Genomic DNA, 20,572 nt, shown 5'->3' with positions numbered 1-20,572 from the left:
TTTATTCACAAACACAGAGTTTAATTTGTCTGAGACACGGAGAACGAGCAAGACGAGCCTCGGCTCAGACCACGTGAGAGAGAGAGAGAGGAAGAAAGTGAGGGAGAGAATGAAAGGGGTGAGGAAGGAGAGGGATGAGAGAGAAAAGGAGGAGAATGGGGGAGTGAAGCGAGACGATAAGACAAGTGGACGCATGCAGAATAGTATGGAGAGATAGATAGATTGGAAAAGGAGGCGATCATCAGCACGGGGGACGACAGGTGGTGATAAAGATGAGGAGATGATGGACACCTCGTTTTTCTTTAAAGGTAGAGTGTGTGTGTGTGTGTGTGTGTGTGTGTGTGTGTGTGTGTGTGTGTGTGAGGTGCACAGTACTTCAACTGTCACATGTGTTCAGTCGTTTTGCAACAAAAATGCCTTCATGCAAAAGCTTTTATTTTGAAAAGTGAGTCAGATACCAAGTATGCAGGCAGATGAAGAAGCTGGTTTTCTACATTGTGATGATGCGTCAGACATTTGTGGCCTCCTTCATGTTTCCGTGTCTTTAAACTCCAGAAGTTTCTCGAGTAGACGTCAGGAGAGTTGTGAAATCTCGAACTTTTAAGATCCCAGACCACGTGGGACATGTGGACTCAGCCGAGATGAATAAAACGTGTTCCTCGAGTGGACGTGACGAAATAAATTAAACATTTGGTTTAAAGACACAATCGGCAATTTGTATTTTTTCACTGTTTCAGCTCCGACAACGTCCCAGTTAGTAAGTTCAAGATAAACGATCCTGTGTGACGGGTCGAACTGTAAACTCTGCACACGCAGCCAAAATAAACACGTGTCTGTCATGTGTGGACGTTTGACTCATTCCGAAGAAACGAGAGCAAACGCTGAGTTCAAATCTCTGTGGACACGTCATCCAAAACCACAACACAACAACACACAATCATACACAACAACACACACCATCAGTGGTTCCAGTCGTTGTTCTGTCAAACATCTGCTGCTCTTATTATTCTTGCTGTCGTCAAGTGTGCAAGTTTGAATGCCTTGCTCAAGGACGCCTGGCTGACAGTCTCCAGCCTGCAGGCGGCTCCTGGCCCAGATTCAGGGACGGCAGCGTCCTCAGTGTGTGTTGTTCCCTGAATTAAAGTGTTTCCCTCCCTCGGTCAGGTTTTCTGTGATTTAGCAGATTTAGTTAATCTCACCGCAGGCGGCCGCGCCGACTCACCGAGGAAACAACTTCCTGTTGTCCTCTGTTGGAGTCTGTGGAGGATCAGATCCAGATTTTAACGGGACGGTGACGTGGTCTTTATTTTACATCCTCAACGATTCGCGCTTCACGATGATGAATTCAAATCTACACTGAATTGGAATTACTTCACGATACGAGTTAAATATTAAATTACATTGAATTCTATGTCAAACTAAAGTGTTTGCAACTTTTAACCATCTTTCTTTATTTTTAGTTTTCAGTGTAGACGTATGAATGAGAAGGAAACGATGGGCTGGGTGAGATAAAACGAGATGGAGGGTGAGCTGGAGGAGAGAGAGAGAGAGAGAGAGAGAGAGAGAGAGAGAGAGAGAGAGATGTTAACGGTGAAAGTGATCAGAGGAAAAACAGGAGGACGTTTGTGTGCGATGGGAAGAGAAGAAAGAAATAAAAGAAGGAAGAGAAGGAGGGATGAACTGGTGACGAAAAGGAATTTCACCAACGTACGATGACCTGTTGTGGAATGTGCAATCATCAGGCTGTGTGTGTGTGTGTGTGTGTGTGTGTGTGTGTGTGTGTGCACGTGGTTTCTGTTGAGGTTTGTGTTACATCACATTCACTTCATGCTTCAAACGTATTCTTTTTAAAGTGTGTCATTGTGTAACGAGTGTGTTTGTGTGTAAGATTATTGTGGTTTGCGGAAACAGGTTTGAGGGAATGCTGCCTACTGTGTGTGTGTGTGTGCTGTGTGTGTGTGTGTGTGTGTGTGTGTGTGTGTGTTTTTTCTCTCTCTCCAGAAATCCTGGCTCAAACTCACAGTGAAGGTCGTTCAGAACTCGATTAACACTTCATTCACTTGTTTGTGTCTGAATGTTCACATCGATGTATTTCAACATAGAAACATATTTTAGTTTAGTTTATTTTCTCATTTGCGAGAAGTGTTGCGTCGGAAACTGCTGCTGGTGACTTAACGACGCTCGGCTGTCGCGTGTGTGTTTTCAGTGGCGGCTGCGCCGAGATCAGTTCAGGAAATTGGGTTTTGAATCCAGGAAATGAGCTCGATCCTTCATCTCAGGCCTTGATTTCTGTTTCCGGCAAAATAATATTCGGTGATGAGTGAATTCAGGAGGGCCGGTGCACACTACAGGATAATCAAGCCGATTCTTCACCCGACTATCACGGGGTCGTTAAGAATTCAAGGCCGCTCGGAGCCAAAAATAATCTGCACAAATAATCCTGAAGTGAATATATACATATATATATCTACATACTTTGTACACTTCACCAAGAGACATCAGGGAAAGTCCCACGTCTCAGCCTGTCCCCACATGATGTATAAATAAAGTTTAGTCAATGTATTCACTGTTAAAAAGCCGGAAAACATGAAGCAGCTCAGACTCATCACGTTCGGGGGGGAAACGTCCCAGAAAGAGTCTGAAGTTCTGGAGAAGGAGTTCTGCTTCCTGACAGCTCGTCTCGGAGGAAGAAGAAACGGCGTCGGAGCTCGAGAGTTAAATTTAGTTCAGAGAAGATTGTTCTGGCTTCGGTTTCACGGCTTCACTTAGGAAAGCTCCACAGACATCCCGTCTCTGGGTTTAAACACTTTGAGATCAATATAAGATTTGTCTTAGTTTTATTGTGAGATGTGCAATATATGTTTCACTGGACAGAAACATTTAAAGGCCGAGCTTTCTCAAACACTTTAGAGTTTAGTAGAGATATTTAGCACATTGTCTTTTCTAACCCACCAAACTCAAAATACATCACAGAATAAATTGTCTTTGACATTAAATTAATTTCAGTTCATCTCTCAGGTTCAGTGGTGCCAAGATTTCAGTTCACGTCGTGGCCACTAGGAGGTGGTAGAGGTCAGTTATTCGTCTAAATCTTTCACCACGTTCTCCTTTCCTGTGTGTGTGTGTGTGTGTGTGTGTGTGTGTGTGTGTGTGTGTGTGTGTGTGTGTGTGTGTGTGTGTGTGTGTGTGTGTGTGTGTGATAATGAGAATATGATGAACATTTTGTTTCCATCACTGTAATCTTCTTCTTCTCCTCCACCACCCTATGTCTCTCCATCTTCCTTCCTTTCTTCCTCTCCTTCACCACCCCTCACTCTCCTCCCCCTCTCTCCTCCCTCTCCTCCCCCTCTCTCCTCCCTCTCCTCCCCCTCTCTCCCCCCCCCCCCCGTGCTCTGCACTTTGAAGGCAGCTCTCATCTCTGTGATACATATTTTACAATCATATTTTTTTGGGCTTGCTGAGCAGAATCTGAATGTTTTCAAAGAAAGAAAGAAAGAAAGGAAGGAAGGAGGGGGCGCTCTGCATCCAGCAAGGCACGAACACAGAAAGGGTTGTGGGTTAAATTCCCTTATTGCTTCTTGGGTAAATATGGTTCAGGTAAATTCGGGGGATGACAAAGCGTCCGAGAGAGAAAGATGGGAAACAAGATGAAAGAGAGGACGCTGGTCTCCTCCTTCTTTCCACTCCCTTTAGGGATTACTCTCTCCTCCATTATCTGCTGGGATGGAGCTTTGGAGGACCATGACACGCTGAGTCAGGAGTGTGTGTGTGTGTGTGTGTGTATGTGTGTGTGTGTATGTGTGTGTGTGTGTGTGTGTGTGTGTGTGTGTGTGTGTGTGTGTGTTTAAAGACACAACTTCGAACATGTGTCTTAAAGTGTGTGCATGCTCGTAATGTGTGTGTGAGTCAGTGACAGTTTCCTGGGCAGCGTGTGTTTCTTTATCCTTACAGTATGTGTGTGTGTGTGTGTGTGTGTGTGTGTCCTGCAGGCAGTGAGAGTGTTTACAGAGGGGGGGGGGGGGGGGGGGGGTAATGATGAGGGAGGGGGCTGTGGTTAAGAGAGAGAGGAAGAGGAAGAGGAAGAGAAGGAGATCAGGCTTCAGTGATTCTCCATCGTGGATGTGTAGTTTTGTTTTCCTCCACTTGGAGGACGTGTTTTAAACGTGTGTCGTCGATTGACGCCTCTATGTAAAAATTCCGAGCGTGTGCAAAACCTGACACCGTCATTGTCGAAGTATTTCAGACATTATTCTTCCATGTTTACAGTGTTCTTTCCTCCGTGCTGCTATTTTCTCTTTACACAAGATTTTGTTTGTACCTTCTTTACCTTTTCTACTCTGTGTGTCCACGTCCCATCTGTGAACATGGAGGAGGCAGGGTTTACGACTCATTTAAATCTTTGTCTGTTCCTTTTCAACCTTTTTTAAACTTGTGAAGATGTTTTTCTGTATGTTTGTGAACATGTGAAGCAGCAGCGTCTCCCTTCTCGTCCGACGACTTAGATTTGAATTAGCCGAGGGTTATTTCTCACCATCACCTTCCTCCTCCCTCTGCTCCTCTTCCTCTCCACTAACATCCGCCCTCGTTCACCTCCAACCTCCGTAATCCGCTCACAATATATTGTCCAGGGGCGACTCCTGGGACCGGCCGAGAGAGCCGGTGCGTTTTTTTCATCTTATTAATCCAGGTGGGGTATTTGTTTGACCTTGTTGCAGGACTGAGAGAAGTCGAGAGAGACAGAAATACCCAGAGGACAGAGACACGGGGACGGAGAGGAAATTAGAAAGGGAATGAAATTGGAAAGTGGTTATTTTGCAGGCGTGGAAGGAATCCCATGTTTTACAAACTACTTGCGTTTCTTACAATCCTCAGATCATTGCGTTAAGTTAAATTAACTTTTGGAAAAGGACACGTGAGACGTTTTGAGGACGATATTAAACCTAAGAACACAAAGTTCTTACGCGCAGTTCGGTTTGTGTGTGAGTGAGAGCGAAACAGACAAGAGAGACAGACGGAGAGGAAAGTGAGAGAGACAGAGGAAGGTGAGAGAGACAGAGGAAGGTGAGAGAGGAGGTGTTGCTGCGGAGAAAAAGAAGAACATCACTTTCCTCACACTGAATTATTATTAGAGTTTATCGTGCGGCTGCATGTTGTTGTTGTCTTCTGGGTAAATTTGACTTATTTGACTTGAGTCGGTAGAAACTTGATTTGTCATGATTTGAAAAGAGAGACTGAGCTCAGAAAGACAGAGGAAGGAAGATTGGACGCTCAGATCTAATCGTGACTGAGGACAACCAGAGAGCTCGTGGGGTCGGGTGAGGGAGGGAGGGGAGGCAAAGTGACGAGAGAGAGAGAGACATAGGAGTAAAATGAGGACACTGAAAAAGAGAGAGAGGGAGAGAAGCCGTCCACCCTCAGACCTCCTCATTCCTCGGGGGAGCAGAGACAGTCTGGCTTGAGTTATCCATGCAGAAGAAAAAAGAGTCAATCCATCACCCCCCCCACCACCCTCCCACCTCGACACTCGTCCTCACCCCTCCTGCCTTTTTCCCTCCATTTGCTCTCTGAACACTGTCCCTCTCTCTTCTCTCCATCTATTCCTGCAGTGCGTTTGTGTCTGTTTGCGTTTGTCTGCAGGACGGTGGAGTCCAGCTACACCTCAGGTACGTGGGGGGGGGGAGGGGGGTCGTCTCTCTACCTGTCTCTCTTACTCAAATCTCTCATTTTGTGTTTTCACTCGACTTGGATCAGACTCGAGTCAGGATCAGATCGGGCCGCGGTCGGATCAGGAAGTGGATTTAAAGTCAGACTCAAGTCAGGCAAGAAATCTGTCTCACTCACGACGTCCTGTGTTCACGCAGCTTAAGTAAAAATAAGAAAAATAACGTCCAGCCTGTAAATTCCTGCGATTTGACTTTACTATCACGTCACAATACAAACCTCCATTGAGACAGAAAATGACTCCCCCCCCCACCCCTCCCCCCCCAGCACTTTCAGTACTCATCTGCAAAGTTTGAAAAGTGTTCATGACCCCATGAAGTGTACGAGCTGCTACAAAGTGAGACCTCCACGATGTGTTTTCATCCAACGAGTGAAATAAATGTGACCTCTGGTGAAACGGTGACGTCTGCGGGGACCGGAGGGACGTTCTGTTTTCCAGAGCTTTGAAAAGTCTCTGTTTGCTTTAGTTCCAGAGTTGAGCAGGAGGAGGACGTCTTGTCCCTGGTGTCCGACCGCACGGCGTGTCCAGGGCTATTAGGTTATCTGTTCCCCCGGGGATTAACCGATTTTCTCCGGTCTGGAGGAATGTGTGAGAGCCGAGCGGCTCTGGCAGAGCGGATCCGCGGGATCAGGGTACGCTCACCCTGCGCCAAGGAGCCAGAGCCTGCGAGGCTGAATATCAGACTGTGAAGGTCTTTAGTGGACGTTCACGTGCAGGTAACTTTGTGTGTGTTGGTTATTTAGTTTATTTGGGTTTAAAGGGAGGAGGTGTTGAGTCTTCAGATGAGTTCCTTGAAGAACTCCTCGCAGTGTGAGATCTTCCTCCTCGTCAGCTGTGGTTGGAAATGTCCCGGTGTTTGCCAGCTTTCCTTCAGTTTGGCCTCTGTCCTCAGTCTGCAGCCTGGTCCGATGACTTCACCGCTGCAGAGTGCTTTGAACAAATTGCGCTTAAGTGTGATTTGGTTTCCCACGCTTCTCGTGTGTGCCTGCGGGTTTGACATCAACAGTGTCTCCCAGATGCTGATGACATCATGTGTTATTGTTGCTGCTGCTGCATGATCACAGGGAGGTTCTGTACTCAGAGGGATTATGTGCACTCTTCAAATGATGTGACACATACTGTAAATGGTGAAAGCACAAGTTCTGTTTCTGTGATCTTCTTTTTCAGGATTAAGATTTGCAGCGGGACGTTCACACACTGAAGCCAAACTTATGTTCAGATCGGTTTGAAAGTGAACAGACACAGAAATACATCCATAACTAGAAGCTCAACCTCAGATTCTTTGTCCATTTTGTCTGTATTTATATATATTTGTGTCTTATGAAACAGAGAAGTACCACCAGGGCTTAAATAAGTTGCACGCATTAGGTTTGGGAATCAAACAAGAACCAGAGGTCGTTTCTACCATCAACTGCAGCCAACAGCTTGAGGTTTCAGAACGAGCTTCAGATCCTCGTATACTTTGCTGTTCCAGTGCCTCACAGGGTTTTAACCCTAGAATTATCTCTTCATGCTGTGACTTAAAGAAACCACCAGAAAGATTTTTTGGACAATTAAAAAATCACCCCCTGAACTTCCTCCTCCAGCTTCTCTGTGGGATAGAAGCGTTTTCATTTCACCGACCAAACAGCTCCTGCAACGAGAAGAAACAAATTTCTATCAACAAACGTTGCTCGGCTCATTTTCTGACAAAATCTTTAAAATAAACAAAAAGCGACTTGGTGCAGATTCGGCCTCAGACTGAGCCTCACGAGTTTTGGCTCCTTCGCTGTATGTTTGCATTGTTCTCTGGCTTTGAGGGGAGCTGAATGATTAACCACCAACCAACAACAGTGATTATTATTTGATTAAGGGACAACGGAGAAAGTCTGCGGGAGGCAAATGAAATTAAAGAGCATAATAGAGCAGAACTAAATACCTAAACACCGGGTGAACCTCGTTCTCCCTCTGCACAACAATGTGGAGCAAGAGGAGGAGTTGTCTCTGTGTGTGTGTGTGTGTGTGTGGGGGGGGGGGGTTGTGTGTGTGTTGTTGTACATGTAGAAGCTACATGAGGGTGAATCTATTATAAAAGCGATGGTGCCTGAGAGAGTTCAACTTATGCAAACACACTGCAAAACACACACGACACAGTCAAAGAGGCCGATCACTGAAAATACACACAACACATCCAAATATTCAAACAACTCACGATATTACACACAACAGGAACTAAAAAGACCAACATCTGCACCGATCACAAAGAAAAACAAACCTCGGACGTTTTTCAAACACTTAAAAAAGCCCATTTGTTTGTGTGTTGCCCTGACGAGGACCTGTGCTGGTGCGTGTTGTGAATCATTTCTCGCTCAGCGCACGTTGTTCGCTGTGAGTCTGTGTTGTCGTTGTTCTGCAGCCTGTTCATTTAAACCCAGGAACCTTCGGTCGTATTTTAGAAACACAAAAGCTGATTTCGGCCGAACAGAAGCGGCTGAAGTCAGCGATTTAAATGCAGATTGAAATCCTGAGTCGAGCGTCTGGCCCTCAGTGTTTTCACGCATATTGGAAACAGTCTGGACTGTCTGGCTTTGTGCTGGAGCAGGAGGATGTTTGCAGAAAACGGGAATCTCCTGTTGCATAACAGTCTGCATCAGAGATTTGAAAAATAACAGTAGAATATTTCTGTTTGCTCCGACTGACCTCCAGTCAGATTATCACCAGAGGAGATCTGAGAGCTGTTGGACGTCGTTACGTGCATCAGTGCAGACGAGGCAGCAGAAAGTCCACTGCTCTGATGGCTCCATTTAATTCCACCTGTAACATGTGAGTGTTTCCCACAGTTCACATTTAAAGAAACGCTTTTCTGGGCTGGGTGACGATTCCCAAACCGTTGACCAGGCATTTTATGAGCTTTAGTTATTTCTATTTCGGTAAAGACGACTTCTGGCTTTTTAACTTTGACATTCACAGAAATAAAAAGTACACGTTGAATAAGATTTTAGCTAGTTCTTATCCCACTGATGTGTTTTGGGATGAAACAACATGAGATTATCGACGGGACTCTAAATGTCGTCATCGCTGCAAGACGGCAGCGTTTGTATTTTTTTTTAATTTATTCATTTCTGCATCGTGTGATGAAGCGGAGACGCGTCGTCCATCTTTATTCACACACGTCTCTGATTTGAAGCTTCTGTATGTTTCCTTTAAACCGTGTCAAACTGAATCCAGTGGAACACGGAGCAGTGAAGCGTCTCGCTGAGTCGAGTCGTACTCTGCTGTTGTTGCATCACATGCCTTCAGGGTGTCACAGCTCCAGGCACAAAATGGAGCTCTGTGAATTGAACGATGGAGAAAAGTTACTCCTTCAGTTTTAGTTTTGTGCATCGTCCTCGCATCTGTATTCCCAGCCTGCCACATGTTTTCTTTTCCTCTTCTTCTCCCTCCTTCCTTCTGGTTTTTTAATCAATCCGTCCCATCCTGAATTTCTCTGCCTGATGTAAACGATGTACGAACGAAGAAACTCTCCTCTGGGAGCGACAGAAGGAAAGAGAAGTCTAAAAAAAAAAAAAAACCTCAGGGATGAATTCAGGAGGAGGAGGAGGCGAATGAAATGAGAAGACAAGGGAGGAAGGAAAGAGTGAGTGATAGAAATGGAGAAAGACAAAGATAAGGAATTAAACCCAAAACGTCCCTCACCCCATGTGGTCCACACACACACGCACACGCACCGCCTCATCGCCATGACCACATTAACTGTCCCAAACCAGAGTTATGTAACTAGATTGGGGTTCTGAGCCAGAAATCCTCTTACGTAACTCCGCTCCCTCAGATTTTTTTAACTTCTGGTAATAATTTAGGGGTTTAATTCAAAATGTCTTCAAAAGACGCTTTTGTTTGCTAAAGCTAAAGCTGCACGTTCTCTAACGCTCACGCTCCTCTCATGCCTCCGCGGTGACCAGGGCGTTGGGATCCGCCGCTTTAGACAACACGGGAAAAACTTTATCCGAAGTTTGGTTTGGATTTCATGACTTTTGTGATATTGTTAGTTGTTTCTGGTTGTTTCCTGTTTTTTATCTTGTGTGAATCATTTCCACAGTGAAATCAGAACTGTACTTCGTCAAACTGTGAAACACTGAAACACAGTCTCGTCGAGTCTTGTGCGTATCAGCTTCATCATTTGGCCGAGTGCAGCTGAACGAATGGACGAGCCTGGGAATGTTTGTGGACTCGGTCGTAAACACAGCTGTTCCGTCCTCACGTGGCCGATCACCTCACGGAGCATCCGTCTCGTCTTCCTATGGGTCGTCCAAGTGGTTGGGACGAGACACGCAGAGGAGCCGCAGCTGCACTTCAGCTGCATGGGACAGAAATGTTTACGAACTAACTTAAACGCCAGTATATTTAATTTCATGTCGACATTTCAATGTGTTTCCTGGCCATTGTTGTTAATTAGAGAAGTAAAACCTTTTTAAGCTCAAGTTAAAAAATCCTCACACTCTTTTTAAATCTACTAAAAACTCACGGGTCCCATCAGATCCTATTGTTTTATCTCATGTGACATAATCCTGCGGTGAAAAGCCGCGTTGTCTTGTAAACATTTGTCTCGTTCCAACTGTGGTGAACAGGGGAGCACTAATATATTTTAATACCTCCCACAATTTCTTGTCAAACTCCCAACAGTAATCTGGCTCTGCAGGGCGCAGGGGGGGGAGGGGATTAGCAGATTAACAGCTCCCCCTATTGCACATATATATAAATTAACGAATACGTGTGTTAATGCAAACTTCCTTATATATCGAAGGATTACTCCGGGGTTAAGACTGCAGGTGACAGTAGTCGTCCCCCGTCATCGTCAGAATAAGCAGATAAAGATGTTGTGACAGCGAGTTTAGTCTTCAGGCTGTTAAGTGAGGATTTGCAGGACGTTATGCAAAGTGAGGAGCGAGCAGAGTTCGTTAGCTCGGATTCAACGACGTGTTCATGTAATGTTTTGATCCAGTGACCAACAGTGATGACAGCGATTTTCAAACTGGAGTCTAATGAGTTTCAGTCAATTTAAAATGTACTTTCTCCTGTTTGAGCAGTTTTCATGCACACACACACACGTATACGCACACACACACACACACACACACACACACACACACACACACACACACACATCCCTCAGGTGTGTCCTCTCTCTCTCAGTCGATCTCTATCTCGACACCTCGGGCCTTGTTGTTGTCTGTGATTGTGGTCGATTTAATCTTTTGTGTTTGGCCTTTGGGAAGTTTGTGGATTACACAGTCACACACACACACACTCACACACACTCACATACACACAGATGTCCATCATCGCTCACATGACTGCTCTTCTTTTGTTTTCAGATTCACATTCGGTTTATTTAAGCTAAAACATTAGCGAGGACAAAGTCACACACACACACACACACACAGGTTTTGTGTATTAGAGTGTAATCTGTTCGTCCTGTCAAAGTCCTCGCTCAGCAGGAATCATTAAAGAGTAGTTAATTACCCATAATCCACTCTGGGCCAGATGTCTGCTCTGTTGGAGTGGTCAGAATTAGTGTGCATGTGTGTGTGTGTGTGTTTGCCACCCTCTCGTCGTCTCCTCTTCATCATCTTTTCATCTCCTCTTCCTCGTTCTCCGTGTGTTTGTCCTTCTCAGTTTCCCTTCATTCTCTACCTCTTTCTCTCTCTCTATGCCCACAAACCCATCCCTCCCTCTCTCTCTCGGTCTCTCTCCACCCCTCGCTCCCTCGTTCTCTCTCTCACTCTAGTCATTCGCTCCCTCGGACTCGGCGGGACTCAGAGTTGACTCGTTTCAGTCGTCACCAAACAAACTTTAGTCTGAACCTGCTGCGTGATCTAAGGTACAGTAACAATTCGTGTGTGTGTGTGTGTGTGTGTGTGTGTGTGTGTGTTCATCATATTTCACTTGTAGCGTGAACATTTCCTGATCCTGTTTCAGACTTTGAACTGTGAGAATCATCCGCTCTGTGATAACAGATGTTTCACAGTTCTGGGTGTTAACTTGTTTCACGAGTTTCACTTTGTAACTGGGTCGACTGAAGTTCATCCGTTACACAACTTACCTGAGTCATTGTGGGAATTTGACGAGTTGCTGGTTTCAGGATATTTTCTGCGCTGTGTTTCGGACGCTCGTCATTCTGGCTCAATCATTTCACGCAATTTATTTTATCGAAACAAGGTTGTTTTAAATTTTATATTTGACCTTGAAAATGTAAATTAATTCACTTTATCGATTTGACGCGTTCAGTGGCTGTTGTTTTTAGACTCCGTCATTTTGAGGGTGTTTTCTGAGTCAATTGTAAAATTGTGTTGATTTCTTTATGATTGACGACGTCAGGAACTCCTGCACCAAGTTTTTCAGACTCGCGATTATTCCGACACGCAAAGTATTTCTGTGTCACGACGTCTGCATGATTCTGCAGGACGCTGCTGGGACCTGGACTTAAATCTGAAACGAGTAAAGATTCATTCAAAATTAAAATGAAAAAACTAAAATCTGGATTAACCAACGTCGGCTGAACCACGACCGTCTTGTCGGAGGATTCCTGGATGAAGTTATCAGACTTCGGTTACCTCTCTCTCTCTCTGTCGATATACGTTTCCTCAGGCAACTTTTCAACATCGTGAAAGAAAGAAAGATGAAAGATTTCTTGTATTTTCCAGCCTCAGCGTGACGTCTACTTTCACTTTCCCCTTGAATAACTGCAAGTTTTCCAGAACCTTGAAAGAAGGCAACATGAGACAGTGTTTGATTTACTGAGGAGACTCCCCGTGTTCTCCTCTTGCACCAGAATTGTTTGCAAGCTCCTTTTGAAAGATAAAGGGAGTTAAACAAGTTCTTACACCTTGTCCCGACGTGTGAATCAAAAAACAACCGCAGAAAAACAACCTCTCTATCATTTGTCCGACCCGGACGATCGAGTAAATCATTGTCTTTCCTCGTCGTGTTTCTTTGAAGAGGAAATACCTGCTGAACAAATCACGACGGAGGTAAATAAAGCTGGAAGAGAGAGAAAAGAAGGACTGAGACCTTTTTGTCTGTCTCTTCAGCTTATTGTGTTTGACCTGGTTGTTGTGTGTTGGTTCAAGGTCGGGCTGCGAGAAGGAGAGAACAGTAAATATTGTGGCCGCTCAGCTGAGATTTTGACGGCGAAAGAGAAATAAAGACGGATTCCTCATCATCCTCGCATGAACTCTGTGTGAGAACTCAAGTCGAGGAGGGAGATTGTGCTCGGGCGAGAGACGGAGAAAGAAAAAACAAGTGTGGGAACGTGAGGTTCTCTCACCTTGCCGGCTTTTCTGCAACGGAGGGAAAGCGACAGAGATAAAACGAAGTACAAGAGGCTGAAGTGGCGAAAAGAGAAAGAAGACAAAGTGGTTCAAAGAGAGAAGACGGGATGTGCGTTAAAACGAGCTGTCAGCACGAGACAGAATCGGAGAGAGGGAGAGCAAACGTCCCCGTTATTCACAGCGACGGCTGACAACACGCATCCGCTCGCGTGGAATCGATGCCGTCGACTTAACGAGATGTTCTGAAAAATGTCTGGCAAAACGGCAAATCAGCAAGAAGGGGAACAGCTTTGCTCTCTCGCAGCTCCTCACCCGCCTCACCCCTGGGGGCCTGGACCCCATTACGTAAGATTGAATGTAGGAAAAGGCTAAACGCGATCTTTGTGGGAGGCCCGGGGATGAACCTGGATTAGTGAGGGTTTAGGGATATTTGTAAAAGGGAATCCCGGCTGACTTCACTGTGGAAATATGTTTCTCATTTTCCAGGGAACATTGAATTCAGACGTTCGTGGTTTCAAGTGAGACACTTCGAGATAACCCTGAAAATTTACAGATGAATCGATGAACCTTAGATACTTTAGACTAAATATATAAAGATGGACGACACGGCAGCTATCAAAAGCCAAATCGTCTTGATCGCCATCTGGTGGCTGGCTACAGTATAGATCATGAACCCAACATGCTCCGTATCCAATTCTCCGGAGTTGACCTGCAGGACATGTCTGAAAACGTCTTATTAGACGATCTGGACACGTTCATCATCTGGATCTGTCTGGATTTGAATTGAATCTCAGTCCTTGATTATTATTATTATTATTTACGATGAAGAATAATGAAAAACCTCAAATGTTTCTTCTGGAGAGAGGAGATGAGCCGTGAAGACGTGTTTCCTCTGATTTCACTGCGCAGGCGTTCACTGCTGCGACAGCTTTCTGCAGAACGGCACAAACAATCGTCCCGGTGAAACCACAGAGCTGAATCTCGACTCGCCGGAGGAAAACAGAGGGACGTCCCTCTGCTGGAGTCTTCATTTCCTCGTGTTTGATGCTATCAGTGAGAAATAAATGCAGAAATGTGGATTTGTGTGAGAGGCGGACGTGTCAGAGTTGTAAACAGACTCGGTTTGATTTAGACATGTGAGGTTGTGTTCGTGACGGCACCGGTGCAGAAAGGAAAAGCTGCTGAACTCACCTGGAGCTGACGTGAGGCGTCGCGTCGCTGCCTCTGGAGCAACGAACCTCTGATAGTGATGCAACCTGATTTCAATATCAGGATTTTAAAACTCCTGTAGTCTGAGCTCAGGTTTACTGCAAAGGAAGTTTCCTTCAGTTCACTTCAGGTGAAGAGAAAGAAATTAAAATATGACTAAAGTTATAAATGATAAGACTTTATTCATCTGCAACATATTTAACTTTGAACACCACGTTCATTATTAATCCTTGAAAACTATCTTGAGAATCAGGTGACGAACTGGGGATTTGCGGACATGATGTCTTGTAAGAAAACCCTACAGCTGTTTATTTCCATGTGAGCTGCAGCAGTGAGAAAGAGGAGGAGGAGGAGGAGGCAGATTGAATTTACGATAGCTGCAGCTTTACATGGATCAATATAAGGACAAAGAAGGAGAGAACAGCTGTGTTGTATATATTGTATTGTATTGTACACATATTTTATTGATGTTTGCTTTGTGTTTGGACTTGGTGAAAACGACTCCACCACTCGTACTGTTTCTATATCGTTGCCTTTAATCGTGGATTTGGAATCTGATTTCAAAGTTCTCGCATATTTAGGGAAGTGGAATCTGTTGCGTGTGCAACTTGGCATCGGAATCCACCGTCAATGTGTGTCCGAGATAAAGTTCTCCCTGAACTCTACATCTGTTTACACAAGTTTTAAAAAGCTCAGTGTAGTTCGTGTTTATTTCCATTTTTCATTTCTCTCCAGTGAGAATTAACATTGTGAGTGAGACACTCCACGTTCTCCAGGCGGAGACGTTTCCACTCATGTGTCTCGAGTAGAAAACGAATCTGCAATCAACCCTCGTGACCTTGACTCACCTCTGCAGCGGATTCCATGCATTGGAAACGAACTTCAGCTGTGTGTGTGTGTGTGGTTCACCAGATGATGTATTAACTTGATAAATGGAGGGAGGAAAGGAAGGAGAAGGACGTAGGAAAGGAGAAGTAAAAGGAACGTTAGATGAGTCCTCTCTTCTTCTCATTGTGTATTCTCCCCATTTCTCTCTCTCTCTCTCTCTCTCCCCTTCACCCTCTCAATCTCATTCCCTGTGCCGCTCACTTCACTTTCAATTTCTCTCCTTCCATCTGAACCCACCCAATCTCACCTTCTTCATTTATTCAGCTCTCCGTCTGTCGGTTCACGCTCCTGCCTGCTCGCCCTCCGTCGCTCTCGCTCTCCTGCAGACATTAAACCGTGGGCATGAATCTCTGCTGCAGTTTGCGCTTTGGAATCGTGGCTGCGGTGATTTGCTGGCGTTGATCAGCGAGGTCGACCGCGCACAGGGGCGTTGTCTCGCTGAAACGGGAGAAGACCAAACAAACCGATGCCACAAATCTAGAAAAACCCAATCAGCTAATATATTGCGTCCATATAGTTTTGGCCATATAGTGTATTTCCCTGTGTTTCCTCTCGCTGGCCTCTGATTGGCTGTTTTCTGCCTGACTCTTTATGAATTGAACGGCATCGGCTGCTTGTGACTGGCTGGGGGCCGATCAACACAACGGATGCTCTCTCTCTCTCTCTCTCTCTCCCTCTCTCTCTCTCAACCACACACAAATCACAAATATACACACATGCTCACTGGCAACAACCAAACCTTTCATTGAAACGTGTAGAGGTGCACACACACTCTTTCCACCTCTCTCTCTCTCTCTATCACACACACACATCCATGCTCGCTTGTACACACTTATCTTCACACACACACACACACACACACACACACACACACACTGACACCGGCACACAGCCTGCTTTGTCCACAGCTCACGTAGCGCGGTGCACTCAGACGAGCTCTCACACATGCGTAGTGTAGGACACACACACACTCTCTCTCTTTCCCATCTTCTGTCACTCACTCTCTCGCTCGCCCTCAGCTGCAATCACATGCCGAGCTTCACACACACACACACACACACACTCATAGACATGCAGTCACACACTCCGGGTTGCAGTCAGTGATGCTGTGACGCTCTCTCCTCACACACACACTTACACTCCGCTCGTCTTGCACGCTCACACACCTCGTCCGCCTCAGTCAGTCAGTGTGTGTGTGTCGGTGGAATGAGGCGGTGATGTTTTGGGACAGGAAGAATAGTATGGGCAATTCCCAACGACGGCCCAAAGGAAGACACAGACCAAAATCGGCAACAGGTACTTTATCTCTCTGTCTTTTTTCTGCATTTGGTCTCTTCATCCCTCGTTCCTTCCATTCGTTCATTAACGTTCACTCACACCTTTGCTGGTCAGTGCTGGTTTTCCATCCGTTTGTCTGTCTGCCTTCTTCACTCCTCCATCAAACCCATCTATTCCTCCATTCGTCCCACACGCACTTATGTAGTATAAAGCATTCTGTCTGTTGTTTTACTCGTCTCCGTATTTCTCCATCCGCAGTCTTCTATAGGAAGGTGTCTCATGTCCGTTCATCCATCCATCCACACAGAACTTGTCCAGCCTCGTATTCCTCATCGTTCATCGATTATCGTTTTTTTTGCATCCATCCCATTGTTGTGTCGGCTTAACATTGTGGCTCTTCACCTCCATCTATTCATCCATCCATCTTTTCTCTGTTCATTTTATGCAGTGCATGGACAGCCACCATTCCTGGACCCATTGTTCTGTCTATCGATCGATCGAATCCATTCTTTCATTACTTCATCTTCCATTTTCACCCCCCCCCCCCCCCCCCCCCCCCCCCTCCACTCAAAAGGTTTCATATTGAGGTGCCTCACTTTCCTGCATCCCTCCATCAATTCTCCATCCAACTGTTTCATTCATTCATCTGTCCATCAATTTACCTAGCACTGATCCATCCATCCATCCAGTCTTCAGTGTCTCCATCCCCAACGTGTCTCATGTTTGTAACCCTCCATTGATTCTGTTTCTACTTATTGAATTTTGGTTTTTCATTAATCTCACATTTCCTTTCTCCTTTGAGCCAAATGTTTCATATTCTGGTGTCTCTTATCCGTCCATCCGTCCATCTCCTCCTCCACTCAATGTCCCTCTTCGTCTGAGTTGCCAGGTTTGAATGATCTAGGTCAATTGGTCTTTTGCCTCTTGGCCAGTGACTGAGAGACCGAGAGTGTGTGTGTTTCTGTGTGTGTGTGTCCCGGGCACTTTTTCTGCTTGTGGTTCACTGCTGCTGCTACTCAGCTGTGTGTGTGTCTTTGTGTGTGTGTGTGTGTGTGTGCGTGTGTGAATAGAAGGTTTTATGTTTAACGCATTTTGCAACATGCTGCAGTCTCGTGCATGACAGTGCTTGTCTCGGAGTGTGTGTGCACAGTTGCTTGGCTGAGCTGCCTCGTCCTGCACGGCTGGATGGGATTACCAGTGGGTTCTTTAATTATCTCGGAGGGCGAGCGAGGTAGAGATGGTGTGCGAGAGAAAGAGAGCGAGAGGAGAAGGGAAACGAGGGAGCGAAGCGGAGATGACAGTACTTGTAAATCTGCCCCTTTTACTCGCTTCCTCTTCGGACGATGAAGGAGGACAAGATTGGCACTGAGAGAGAGAGTGGGAGGGAATGGGGGGATGAGGAAGAAAGAGGGAGGAAGAGGAGGTATGAGAGGGGTGGAAAGGGAAAGTAAGAGAGGAAATTTAGAGGAAATGGAGAAAATAGGCGGTTGAGTGATTTTTGGTGAAGTGGAGATAAACGAAGGAGGGGCAGGAGTGAGTGGGGGGGGGGGGGGGGGGGGGGGGGGGGAGGAAGGGAAGAGGGGAGGATGATGAAATGCACACATGCACAGTGTTTGTGTCATGCTGCAGAGCTGCACAGTGCACACAGTGCCAACCAAGAGTAAATACAACCATATGCTCACTCGTTTTCTGTGTCTACACACTCTGTGCATATCCCCAGGAGAAGTGTGTGTGTGTGTGTGTGTGTGTGTGTGTGTGTGTGTGTGTGTTCAGTGCAGCATGTATGTAAGCTTTAACACAGGACGCCAGCCTGCACACACCTGCCACGGTGCAATAATGAGCACAAGACGCTTCCCGACACGTTTGACCTTGACTTCAATCGGCGTCCGAAACACATTTGTCATCTTCACACAACAGTGACGGACACACACTCCCGTCTCCAGCTGCTGCATCACACGCCACACGTCTGCAGTTCGACTGATACGATGACGGTCGGCGGCAAGAGGTGCGATCGTCAAATGAGGAAGTGCTGTTTTTATTTCATGTCCTCTCCGGGGAAAAAACGCTGAAAACGTTTACCTGCAGGAGGACGGACGTCATGTGACGTTGTGATGCAGCAACTCCTCACAGGGAGGACGTCTGATTGGTCAGAAAGTTCATGACTGACGTTTAGAGAACGTGTCATCGGACCTCGAGCTACAGGATTCGTCTGTTAAACCACAGTTTGACTTTCACACTTGCACAACGCAGCAGAAAGTTCACAACAGCGAACAGGATCCGTGTTCTCCAACATGGTGAGTTAGAGAACAGCCGTGTTTGTCACGAGGACGTTTCTCGTCTCCCTCCGCTCATCCCACGGAACAAATCTCAACTTCTCTCGGTTCATGTTTCCAGAATGGGAGATTCGGGCCTGGAATAAAAATCTAAAGCATCTTTCGCTCTTTCTGAAATTTCACGGGAGGAATTAAAGTCTCCACGATTCCCCGACCTGACATAGTGACCATCTGATCCTGACATTCTCTGCTCCATCTTTTCTTCATCCTTCATTCTCCACATCCATCCATCTCTTCCACTCTCCCTCCCTCGTCTCTCCTTCACCTCCTCTCTCACGTTCTTTTTCGGGTCGTGAGGTTTTCTATATGATGCCGCTCTCTTCTGCTGCTATGCAACCGTTGTCCTAGTGATCACCCGATAACGCTCTTCCATTGTTCCAGTTTTCATACTTAACTTTTCTTCTCCTCTGTCATTTCGTTTTCATCCATTCGCTCATGCACAAAACGCACAATCGACCACACACACTCACGCACACACACACACACACACACACACAAAACGTGTTCATTCATACATTTCCAGATCGATGATGTCATTTTCAGCACAGGCAGCACAGCCTGCAGCAGGAGGGAGAGAGGGAAGGAGATAGGGAGCGAGGGAGGGAAAGAAAAGAGGGGTGTGTGTAAGAGATAATTGGATGGAGGCGAGGAGGAGGATGAGGGTCTAGAGGAAGCAATTGAGAGATCTGAGGCGAGATAGAGGATGAGGAGAAGGAGGGAGGCGGGAGATGTAGAGCGGGGAAGGAAAGGAGCGAGAGGAGAAGCAGGTGTAGGGAGAGAGAGAGGGAGAGAGAGATGCTGAAAGAGAGAAGAGGAGGGTGAAGAAGAAGGAGGAGAAGAATGTGAGGAGACAGGAAACAGCCCGAGAGTCTGTCTGCTGGAGGCGGAGGCTGCTGTTGCCATGGCAACCATACAGGTGATAAACGTGTGTGTGTGTGTGTGTGTGTGGTTTGTCCATTCATTAACTTGTGATTGCGTGACCTACTGATGTCACAGTGGGCGTGTCACATGTTTCGTCCCACTCGACAGGTATTTTTCAGACGTGATCTTTAAACTCATCTCAGACTTTGCTGAACTCGTCCTGACCGCCGCTCACGATCTCCTTGCGAAACGCGAACACCGTGGAGAACGTACGCTCTGCTGTCGGCCTGCGTCCCTCTTCCAGCACATCAGAATTAACGGTGCGTCGCTCCAGAGGAGGACGGAGATAATCAAGAGCAGATGCTGCGTTCAGATGAAACCGAGGACTCGAGTTGCATTTTAGCACGGGTGGTTAAATACACAATGTGCTCGGGGCTCAGTCCGTCCAAGCTGTGAGCAGCACGTTTAGAAGACTGGTGGCATTTATCTACTGTATACCTCCAAAAACTGCACATGGAAGAAACTAGTTCAACAGTTCAACGGTCCAGTGTGAAGCTAACAAGGTTCTCGAGATATGAGGGACACATCAGGAGACAATTTATCGATGTACGGACTCGATAGGTTTTCATGGGTTATGATTATTTTGGTTGCATGGTGACGCTGGCCTGTTTGTCCTCAGTGTCTCTGTGTTGTCTCTAAGGTCTTAAAAAAATGTTCCCTGGCCTCAGTTTATCCCTCGTCGACTCGCTGCTCAGCCGCTCTCCTCCTCTGTTTCTGCACCGCTGTGCAAATCCAGTTACCGGAGCCGCTGAGTCTTTATGGTGACGGTGCAGCTTCTGCGGCGCTGTCAGGAGTCTAGTGCCTTGCTGAGAGGAACCTCAGCTCCTGTATTTAAAGGTGGAGGGAGCATTAATCATCCGCGCTCTCTCCGTGGCGGAGATCTGCAAACTCAGCCCCCTCGCAGCGCCCTGCCA

At 46.3% G+C, this 20,572-nt stretch overlaps 1 protein-coding gene across 2 annotated transcripts in view; it reads left to right on the top strand.

Moving 5' to 3' along the window:
* Positions 1 to 20,572, top strand: part of nhsl2 (NHS-like 2) — a 75,217-nt gene that overhangs the window by 9,032 nt on the left and 45,613 nt on the right. Inside the window, exon 1 of one of the 2 annotated variants that reach the window (XM_069518652.1) lies at positions 16,172 to 16,422. The exons of the other annotated variant lie outside the window; for it this stretch is intronic. Coding sequence (XP_069374753.1) covers positions 16,344 to 16,422 — 79 coding nt within the window. The 5' untranslated portion in view covers positions 16,172 to 16,343. Of the gene's footprint in view, positions 1 to 16,171; positions 16,423 to 20,572 lie in introns of those variants that run through there. 2 annotated transcript variants of the gene reach the window in all.

The sequence above is a fragment of the Paralichthys olivaceus genome, chromosome 22 (genome assembly GCF_024713975.1).
Source record: "Paralichthys olivaceus isolate ysfri-2021 chromosome 22, ASM2471397v2, whole genome shotgun sequence".
Taxonomy (NCBI): Eukaryota; Metazoa; Chordata; class Actinopteri; order Pleuronectiformes; family Paralichthyidae; genus Paralichthys; species Paralichthys olivaceus.
Note: the sequence above shows the minus strand (reverse complement) of the source record. Positions and strands in the feature narration are given on the sequence as shown.